The sequence below is a fragment of the Lonchura striata genome, chromosome 11 (genome assembly GCF_050655825.1).
Source record: "Lonchura striata isolate lonStrDom1 chromosome 11, ASM5065582v1, whole genome shotgun sequence".
Lineage (NCBI taxonomy): Eukaryota > Metazoa > Chordata > Aves > Passeriformes > Estrildidae > Lonchura > Lonchura striata.
Genome location: NC_140713.1, coordinates 11,609,089 through 11,620,030, shown reverse-complemented (window position 1 = coordinate 11,620,030; position 10,942 = coordinate 11,609,089). Strand labels below are relative to the sequence as shown.

At 40.4% G+C, this 10,942-nt stretch overlaps 1 protein-coding gene across 12 annotated transcripts in view; it reads left to right on the top strand.

Annotated features, from left to right (window-relative positions):
- Positions 1-10,942, top strand: part of MYLK3 (myosin light chain kinase 3) — a 40,467-nt gene that overhangs the window by 349 nt on the left and 29,176 nt on the right. The window contains exons 1-5 of one of the 12 annotated variants that reach the window (XM_085589540.1): positions 384-459; positions 3,955-4,019; positions 5,011-5,141; positions 7,266-7,386; positions 7,654-7,803. In XM_085589540.1, the coding sequence (XP_085445666.1) occupies positions 7,786-7,803 (18 nt within the window). In that variant the 5' untranslated portion in view covers positions 384-459; positions 3,955-4,019; positions 5,011-5,141; positions 7,266-7,386; positions 7,654-7,785. Of the gene's footprint in view, positions 1-348; positions 460-3,954; positions 4,020-5,010; positions 5,142-7,265; positions 7,387-7,653; positions 7,804-7,827; positions 9,409-9,490; positions 10,940-10,942 lie in introns of those variants that run through there. The other 11 variants (XM_085589538.1, XM_085589541.1, XM_085589543.1 and 8 more) reach the window with 11 other exon arrangements.

Here is a 10,942-nt window from a genome sequence, read left to right as displayed (position 1 = left end):
TAATTGAATAATTTTATTTCCTCTTTTTTTAGGTTACTACTTTCAAAACAGGTTACAGAATTTTAAGTCTGGTTGTCCCAATGTTATAAATGATTAAGCAAGCTGTTTGGTTGAGATAAAGATCAGTTTTTCTGCATTATGGCAGATCAGACACTGTGTGATTTCCACAGATACTGTGAGTTCATAATGAAATATACTATAGTGTTTGGGGTTTTTTTTCCCTTCACTTACTTTAAAATGGTTTCTGACACTGCCAGCTGTTGGTTGGGATGTGCCATCTAAGTAAGAGGCAAGGAATTGATTACGCAGGAGGCAATGAAACTAGATAAATCTCTGTATTTTTTTTTCTGCAGAAGAAAACCTAAACCTGCTTTCACCAATGTTATTTAAAATTTCAAGCCCAGAACATGGTTCACATGAATCATGTGGTGTCATCATGCAGCATTTCCCCAGGAAAAGGTCAGGTACCTCTTCTTCATCTTCCCCTCAGTCTCCCACATAAGCTGCATTTTTTGGTGCTTCTTAATATTTTGTATGTCAAACCTGAGCTCTGTCTTAGTTTATTGCCTTTGGTCTTCTACTAATTGTTATTTCTCTCAATTACAACTTACTAATTTTATTAATCAGAGTTAAGAATTAAATACTATTTTTAATCCTGGACAGTGTTAAGGACTATAAAATGCTGTTAAGAGCAGTGAGTGTTCCAAATACCAGGAGTACAAATATTAATTGTCTGGCAGCTTACCAAGTTTCTGTGGGGTTTTTTTGTCTTGGGAAAAAACAACTTATGAATATTTAATGGAAAATACCATGCTAATAAAGAGAAATCTTCGGACTGAGGTCAGAGTTGCTTTATTTGGAGAAGTTGTGGAGCAAAACGTGTGTCTGGCTGTGTGAGCAGGTGTAGTGATGGAAGATTGGAGTGATGGAGTTAGAGGCTCTGCTGTGGAGTTGCTCTGGGCCCCAGCTCCTGGTTCTCAGCAGCCCCAGAGAAGTGTTTCAGGATCAGTGAACTCGCTGGAGCAAGAGGTGACCCAGGAGTTCTGGTTTGCAGTAAAATGAATAAATGATTTTTTTAGCACAGCAGTGTGTAGTGTATTTGAAAGTAATGCTTGTTGTAGAAGTTTACTTCTTTGGCAAATAAAAAATTCTGATGTGTTAAAGGACATTTTTAAGGAATGGCATACAGTTTATTAGCAGCAGAGTTCAGGGATATTTAGCTCTAGACTTGTCATGACCTGCATGAGAGTGCAGGAGGTATGAAATCTGTGAAACCACACTCAGTGTCGTGGAGATGGTATGGGTTTTGTTGTACAGTCAGAGGAAAAGCATGAGTGTAAGAAACTCTGGAATAGAACAGTTGTTTATTTTGCATGAGCCTCTCAGCTAGGGACTATTAAAACTGTGAAACATTGATGTGTAGCTCAGGTGAATGAAGTTAGAATAAGGCTCAATTTGTTTTAAGTTCACCGAGGAACTGTGGACTGAGGCTTAAGGTAAAAGTGGTTTCACTGTAGCTTTCTGAAATGGTGGAGGACAAAGACTGTTTCCTGTCATCTTAGAAAACTAACAAAGATCTCTGTTCTTCAGGACAGAGCAATTCCAAAGGAAAAGTGGTGCAGGAACTAGGAAATGCTTAAGACAGAGGTATATTGAGTCTTTGCCAAGTACTGATTCAGAGCCTGATTCTGAGGTAGTTTTACCTCTGATCGTGTTACAAAAAAGAAACTAAACTAGAAACTATAAAAAATGTGTATATAAATTGCACAACTAGAATTCCTTATTAAACTGTGTGAACAGATGTATCTTAAGGTTAGAAGATGAGCATTAGAATTTAAGATTTTTTTACAATGGCAGGTCTTGACATCTAATGAAAGGTTTTCAAAGAGGTACTTTTAAAACAAACTTTTTATTTAGCTGAATGATCACAATTACTATCTATAACACAAAGAGGAATGTTTTGAAAATAATACCTCAAAGCAGCATATAATGGGCTGAGTGGAAATTGAGCAAGAAGCCTAATTTAGATAAATACCAATAGCTGCATTCTGAAATACAGCCTGAGTGTTCTGATGGGGAGAAGTGTCCTGCAGCGTTAGGATTACTCATGAGTCTGGTCATCTCCAGATCTATTTTTCTTTCATTGTTGCTCACACCCATTTTAAGAAGACTGGGAGTCTCATCCAAAATATTTAGCTTACATTTCTTGACGCTGAGCGAATTCCAAACGTGGCAGCTGTGGTGCTGTTGCTTACAACAGTGGCAGGGCAGGCTCTGGCACAGTTACTTAGCAACAGGGAAGCTCACGTTTGCTTACAGCTCCTGCGTGTGCATCTAAATGTAGTTCTGGAAAAAACTAAAAGGTTAAAGGACTTTGGAAGGGGAAACAGACACTTGAACAATTCATACTGTTCAGTGGTTGAGACTGATGGCGACAGTACATAGGAAAATTATTCTCAAGATATTTTGTCTTTTAAAATCTTTATTAGACTGTTAATATGTTGCAAAAAATTGAAATCAAAATGAACAGAACCCTACTCCTACCAACTACAGAAAGATCAAAAATAAAAATACATCAAATGGTAAAGAGCAGGAGGATGTGCTTGTTTTGAATGCCTGTGTTAAAAATGCATTCCTTGGAAATAAGACAATTCATTATTTGAACATTGGGAATCTGAGGAAGTAATAAAAATTATGTTTTGTGAGACTAACAGATGGGTTGAGATTATATTAGATTAATTACTACTGATTGTTGATTGTTGCTTGTCAGTTCACAAGTGCTTTTTAGCTGATCAAGCTGTGAAATCTTAATGGGTTTTTGACAGCTTGCACTCTGTGACTGCAGTAATACTCAAAAGCACAGTGACTTAAAAGGGCAGTGTCAGACTGTTCTTGGATTGTGTTATGATTACAGTAATCTCAGTTTCTGGGGTTTCAGGCATGCAGTTTTCCTTATTAGCCAGCACTGGAGCTGCAGTGGGGTTTCCTTATATAGCAAAGGCAGGAAGGTGATTGCAATTCACTCCAGACGTGAGGGGGAGGCAGGGACCAGAGAGAGCAAGCCTGGGGTGGAGAGGGTAGGAAAAAGGCTGGATTTGGCTAGAGGATGGAGAAAGGTCTGATGGTGGGAATGAATAATGAGTGTGTTCAGGCTGTTGGGGAGAGGGATGTGGAAATCTGCAGGATATCACTGAAGGAAGCAGTGCACTGCTTCAGCCTTTGGGAGCTGGGAGGAGGAGCAGGGCAGTTTGGAGAACAAGGAGAGTGACTGGAGAGGTGCTGAATTTACAAGAAGTAATGATACTGCTATTCCATCTGCTCCCAGAGTTGTGCAGTTCCTTTTCCTTCCTAGAAATTAAGTGGTTGCGAAAAGGAATTCTCCAGAGGCTGTGTTCTTTTGTTCCTGTGTTTGGTCTTCCCCATCTGTACTCTTACTTACGAGTTTACTGGACTTTTCTGTGGGAAACAGATTCAGACATGATATGGAAGGTGAACACGATCTCACCACCACTGGGAGTGGGATTGAGAGTGTTAATCCTTGCTTTTCAAAGCTGAGTCAAAATGGGGAAGCATCTTGTGAAGGAAGTTTTTAAGGGCTAGAATGAACCTGGTTAGGGGACAGTGATTTAAAAGATAGGGGAAGAAAGTCATCAATCCAGGCTGCCAGAGTTAAAGTCCAGCTAAAATATTTACCTTTGAATTTAAAATTCAATCTAGAAGATTCTATAATTCTGATTGCCACATGTATATTCATGTGCTTCATGTGTACTGTACGGGGCTTACTCACTTAAATGATGTCTGCCCTGGTTAATGGACCATTAAACGAGAGGCTGTAATTACCACCTCTCTGGCTGCCTCAGAGCGGGCAAGAGAATATGTGTTAATTCTTTATAAAAATGACGGGATAGTGCATCTGCAGAATAGGAGCTTGATAAAAATCTCTCACCCATGCAGGTGACAGCCTACTCATCCCCTGCTGGGAGAGTCTGCTCCTGTCCCTGCTGAAGGTTTTTTAGAAGGCAAGTAGAAGAATGCTGTAAAATAACTTTGTTTCCAGTTACCTCTCCATGTTTCAAACTAACAGGCTGTTGAACATGAAATCTGTGCTGCAGCAACTTTTACCTTTTGTGAAGGTAAAATGAGAAAAGTTTGGTTTTAGTTTTGCTGTTGATTCCTTCAGTAGTGGAGATGAAGGATGCAGGTGCTGTCAGGTTGACCTGTGTAACAAGGCTTGGGGTTTCACAGAAGGAGTCTGCTACCCAAAAATTGGACCCCATCCTTACAGAGAAGGCTTCAATCTCTTCTCTTTCGGACCTTTCTTCTGACCATCAAAGCCAAGTTTGCTGTGTACTATGATAGCTCTCAATGCAAAATCATCTACATCACCCATCCATGTTTGCCAGGAGACAAAGTACATGGAGAGTAACTTTGTCTTTTAATTTGGTTTTTTTAATGGTAGTTGTAGCTATTTTCAAGTCTTCCCTTGGTAAGTTGCCCTTTGTGAGTTTATTCAGCTGCAGACATTATATGCACCTGCTTTAACAATTGGAACAAAAGCAGAATATTGACAGAATTAAAATTTGCTGGCAGTTGTATTTGTGCTTTGCAGACAGGATTCGTTGTAGTGCAAATCTTTGTGGGCTAATGAAGTTAAGGCAGGGCTTTAGATAGTATTCTTTTCAACAAAAGCAGCTTGCCTAAAACTGTCTCTGCTAGTGTTTTCCTTCTGAAACAATGAGACCGAATGCTGCAGGTTTAAAAATGGAATATAATTTATGAGGCATCAAGCCATGGGTATGAGTCCTTGTGTAACTGGAATTTAAAGTCTAAAATGAATATTAATGAGGTGGGAAGGGCTGCAGACCTGTCCTTTAATACTAATCCATTGTGAGTGGAGCAGCTCTAGCAATGAGCTGATACTGGCACAGGGACAATCAGGAATTGACTGCTCTTAGAAAATGCCTCATCAGTCAAAGTCTTCACAGGCTCCTGAATACTTGTCCTGATCAGATACAGAGAGGCACCTGAACATTTGTGGTGTCAGCGCCCTGCCTGCTGATCTCCTGTGTGCATTTCCCTGGGGACACTCCTGTGCTGGTTTCAGCTCTAGCTCATGGTGTGGATGGAAGCGTAATGGAAGGGTAAGTTACCAGTGAGTTTGGAAGTACCTTTGGAAGAGAACTGGGAACCTTCAGGCTGATGTTTAGGGGATAGTCATGGTGACTTAGACTGGGTGACATCAGTGTTAGAAGCTCCCTGTCCTTGATTATTAATGACAAAGTTTTCAAATACTTAAGTGATTTCATAACTCTTAAGTGTGTGTAAAAGAAATGTGCCAAGTGAGAAAAGCTTTCCCTCATTTTCAGGAAGGAAGATACTTTGTATTAACCATTTGATCCAAGTAATGTTTAGATTATAAATTCCCTGAAAATGGGATGTTTGTGGACCAGTGCACCTCCTCCTAATTGACAGAAACTGGTGCTGGGAGATGAGCGAGGTCACCTCAAAAATGCTGAGCCCCTTCATTTTACTCTGTAGTTAGGGCAGGAATTGGCAAATCTGTCAGTCACTGGCTGGAGAAGCCAGTTATAATAAACCTCTTTGCCTCTTTCCTTGTCTTGGACTGTGCTCCAATGTGCTGCTAACATCTCTAGTTTGAGAGAGGAGTTTTGGAGTGAAAGTGTAGCAAATTTGAAGAGTTCCTCTAAAAGATGAAGTACTAACCTTGATTTCATTTGTTGTATGTTATGTGCATGAATTTTGGTAAAGTTCTACATTTATTCTATAAGTAAATGGTATCTTGTGACACCTACAAAGCCTATACTCAGAGTGATGGCTTTCCTTGCCTCTAGCTCAAGGGCAAGGCACCAAGATCTGTATTTCTTTATATGTAAAATCCATTAGACTTTACTCAGGTACTAAAGATAATGCAGCCCTGTGTCCATTGCCACAGAAATACATGTAACTTTGTGAAAAGTGGAGTATTTCCTTGTCAGGGATTGAAAGTTACATAGTTTCTACTAAATTGTTGCCTTTTAATACTCACAGAATCACACAGTTCAGATTTTGTATTGCAAGATTGTAAATTAAACTGAGGGAGAGAGAAGCGCTAAATTAATTATTTTTCAGAACCTAAATGGCAAAAAGAGCAGTCAGTGAAACTCATCATAATAATGATATTCTTAATATTAATTAATGCAAATACTGCAGGAAGGTGTTGTTTTACACTATGGTTCTGTATTTAGATCTGCTAATGGAAGGCTGCAGGCTGAGCATTGCTCATTCCAGAGTTCTTGCCAAAGTTTCTAAAGGATTCTCTTTGTCATGCAAGCCTTCCCCTGTGGCACAGTGCTTGCATGCTGTACATGCCTCTGCTACCACATGAAGTAATAGTGTCTCTTTACTAAATCTAGAGTAACTGCATGGTTATTTGTGCTATTGGAAGAAGTCGCAAATATATAAAAATACTTCTTTCCCTCCTTTGGGTCTAGGATCATTTAAGCCCTGCACCTCTTGAGCAGTTCTAATATTTCTTCTTTTCTTAGGTACTGGAGTGGGGGTCTTTAATTCCCACAATCAGTTACATGGTAATAAAAAAGCTGAAGGCAATGTTCAAGAGCTTGGTGCCCATGTGGATGGTCTCCTGTTCCACTGAGAGTGGCTGGGTGCTGTTCCCAGTGCCAGGAATGCTGCTGGAGGTGCTGCCACAAGGCCAGCAGCATCCCTGGCCTGTCCATGAGAATGGCTCAGTAGGGCAGGGCTTTACACCATGAGCCACTGTGTCCCTCTGCCACTGCATGCACCAAGCTGATGGGTCTTAAAAGTCTTGGGGCAGTTTTGACCTAGAATTTATGGTTTACCTCTGCCCTTTAAAAGGACAGAATGGTACTAATAGATCTTAAAGCTGTGAAAATATTCTGTAAGACAGGGAAAGTTTAACTGTGTTTTACAGGTGGAAAGGCCAAGGCACAGAGATTGAGTTAGGAATTACCCAGGGGTCTGGCAGTTGAGAGTGGTCTCATCTCTGGAGTCCAGCCTCAGTTTGCCTATGTCCCTTTAGCAGGATGTTACACTACTAGCATCTCTAGAGCTGTGTTCAAGTCACCCCAGGCCATGCCTGTTCTGTACTTGTTTGTTAAATAGCCTAAAAAACATTCCCTGCCAGGCCGTAAAGCAAGCACAGGCATCTCCTCCCTGGCTTTTGATCACTCGCCTGTTTCTGGTTTTGTCTGTACTAACGTTGGTTTAATTTCATTTTTTAACAGCATATTTGTTATTTTGCTGTACAAACCCAGCTGGAAACACACCACTTGCTGCTGTGAGAGGGGCAGCCAGCTCTGTACCCCCACGTCTGGACCTGAGTTCTCTTAGATCATAATGCTAAAGGTACAGTATCTTATCTCCATCACTGGCCTGATTGTTTCAGGGGAGGGTGCCTGTGCACCCATCCTGTGGTGGAACAGGCTCCTGTTGGGATTGCAGCAGTGAAGATGTGGCTCATGCCAGGCCCTGCTCCTGCTTCCTGAGGTGCTTGTCCACCTGCTCAAAGGCAGGGCTGTAGTGAGAGGCTGTCATTTTGTGTGCCTGTGCCTGATGGATTCATCTTAATGCTAGATCACTTGCAGCTTGTAATCAGAGATAATTCCATTACAGCTTGTTGGCTGAGTGGGAGAAGAAGGCACAGATTAAAACTGAAAGCAGATTTGCTTCTACTTCTCTAGAACTAATTTCATTCTTAGGTCATCCAGCATCTTGGTATCTGTTCTGTTTGTGTATTTATCCTCCATGGACACAAACTTACAGGTAAGACCTCTGTTAAAGCATATCTTACACAGGGCAAAGTAAAAAGGAATTCATTGGCTGAGAACTAAATGCATGAGGAACATCATTTGGGTGCATTGTGGCTGTGTATTTAACTGTGTAGGTAGAAATAAAACATCCTAGATCTAGGGGTTTCACAAATATGCCTACATGGACTTCATGGCAACATACACTTGTGCAAGTCAGGTATTCTAGAGGTTCTGTGTGCATAGCATCAGATGTAGAAACAGTGCTTAAGGCATAATAGGTATGTGAATTCTGATGGAGAATGAACCCTCCTGAATGGTCATTTTTATGTCCATTCATTGTTCCCTCTATTCATGTAATTAAGAAATTGGACATGCAAGAAATTCTCACATGTGTTATATTCATGTTGTGTTGAAGCAAATATCCTGGAGCAGTTGCCAGTGTCACTGAAAAATAGAATAGCACTTGGATAAATTACTGTCTTGTCACTACTTGGCTGAAGCCAACGTGCTGTCCTTAAGTTACAGCTACAGCAAAGTAAAATTGGATTAAAATAAGCAAAGGAACAAAGAAAAGCAAAGAAGGGACTGTTCAGTGGCTCCAGAGGTCTGGCTGTCGTCTTGTACTGTTTCCATGCCCTGGAGTATCTGTTATCAGTGGTTCAGGAAGTGAACTGCTGGGATGTGGATAGAACTTAGTACTGCTGATAAGGCAGTGAAATGATTGAAATGCCTGGTGTAGTGTCAGATAAGATGAAATGCCTGGTTTATCACACAAGCAGAATTCTAGCAAGATCCAGGGAGGCTGTGCAGCTTTATTCAGTGAAAGGCTGCAGTCTACCAGGGTGACCACCAGACAAGACAAACAGAATGGGGACTTTATATCAAGAATCTGCCCTGCACAGATCCCTACGTTTGAGCATGGGAGGATTTTGTGTTTCAGATTACATAAAGAGATTTACGGTAAGGGACCCCTTAGTGCTTTATTGTGAGCCTGGTTTGAAACAGGAAACTTTCTGGATGGCACAGAATTGGTTTCTGTGCCTTTTGTAACATGCTGTATGTGTTTGACATTCTTGGCCAGGTTGTGCAGCCTGTTGGCTTGCAAAACACCTGCCAGCATCAAGGAGGTGTTTCTGAAATGATGACTGCAAGCTTTGCCATTGTAAATAAATTTACTTTTCATGGGAGCCTTGGCACATTAAAACTTCTATTGTGACTGGAATATTGGTTGTATAGGATTGCAGACTGACATTCAAATTACGTAGAGGCTGGCTGTTAGTGCTTTTTGCTTGGCTTGCCATATGTCTGTGAGTTTTAGGACTGTGACTCTGTTGGGCAGGCTGACCCTGAGGTGATTTAGTGAGCAGCCAAGTTCTGCATGAGCCCATCTGACCTGCTAAAAGCAGTGCAATCACCTTGAGTGGTGGCACTCAGTGCCTCAAAGGGTGCTCTGGGGTAGTCCTGGAAAGCTGTGAGATCAGAACCCCACAGTGCACAGGTCTGAGGAGCAAAGCAAGAGAGAGCTCTCCCCAGAGCTGAAGCCCTGGTGGACAGAGCACAGACCCTGTAAGCACAGAGAGCCGTGGAGAGGAGAATGGGAATCTGCTTTTCTGCCTTTGTAAGCTACTCATTAAAACCCACTGTGTTTTCAAGCTGCCTCTGAAGTTCAGTTTCAGTTGCTACCATGGTAAAAAGCCTAGGAAAAGTATTTGTTTTCAGCAGCCTGTTTGCATTTACTTAATTTTTGAGCTGCTGAAAAGACTAGTAGCAGAAAATGTACTTAAGCAACTTTGAAAAGAATTCAATGGACATATAATAATGCTCAAGGAATTAAAAAAAATGTAGGAGTTGCATTTTAATTAGAATAGATCAGGTTGTTGTGAGTTTTTTGAAACTGTTCTCTTTCAAAATTTTGAAGAAAGGATTTCCTCATTTGTTTTGTTCAATAATAGCTGTAATGGCTTTTCTTAAAGAGCTTGTATTCATAATAATCTTTGTGTTTTAAAGAGCCAGTGGAGGAATTAAACTAAATCAATAGCAATAAACTGAATTCTGGCTCAGTTGAAAAAAGGAAAAAAAAATTACTGATTTCAATAAGTAGGATATTGTTCCAAAGCCTTAAATTCCTCTAATGTAACAACATATAGTGGATTTAATAGCCAGGTGTATGATGATTTTTTAAATCATATCTAATATAAGAAACAGGCTCGGTTGACCAGACACAGTTCATATCCCCATGACTGCATGTTTTGTTGTCTATTTATGGCAACATAGCAGAAAAATATTTTGGTCTATTCATTTGAATATACTACTCATCTGTTGTTCTCGTTGAAGAAGTAATGATGTGTTTAAATTGTTCATGTTCAGCTTTTTAAGTAATAAATAGCCTGAAATACGTGAGATTTTTCTCTTGGTTTTTGCTGAAGGAGTGCAAGTGAAAGATATTTTCAGGACTACAGAAGGTGACCCTAGAAACATAAAAACAAATGAGCCAGGATTTTTTTGACTAGTCATGTCCTGGGGGCAAATTAGTCAGTACTGCAGTTATCTGTCTCCATGGCATTCTGTGGCTTGGCTCTGTGCAGATCAGAGTTAGTGTTTTGCAATGAAGACTATAATGAGATTCAGAATATCTTGTTTCTCTGTAATTGATCTGTTGGGTGACTGAGTAATTATTTCATATTCATTACTTCAATTTCCTTTTCTGTAAAATAGTGATAATGGTACTTCTCTTCTGGAAATACATTAAGGTCCACAGGTGAAAGTTACCTTAAGATTTATTTTGATTTTTTGGTTTTCCTTGTCCTCAGTGCCTAACAGTCAAAACCAACTTTGTTTTGGATGTCTAGCATTGGATTACATCACTTTGGCCAGTTTACCAAACTCATTATGTTTATCTCTTGGAAAATCATCCTTTGTTTTGTTCACAAAGCTAGTACTCAAATTCATGGAGCACTGCAAAGGGAAGGATGCTTTTGGAGGAGGGGACTGTCAGAGAGCACATAAGGATGAATAGTCTTGGACCACATGTGCAATTCTTACTAAAGCTGGTGAGAACTGCTCTAATGTGTAAGTTTAATATTAACCCTAGGAAGAGCTCTCTTTTCCAGGTGTCAGCCTACAGGTCAGGTTTGAGCCTGTCCCAGCAGGTG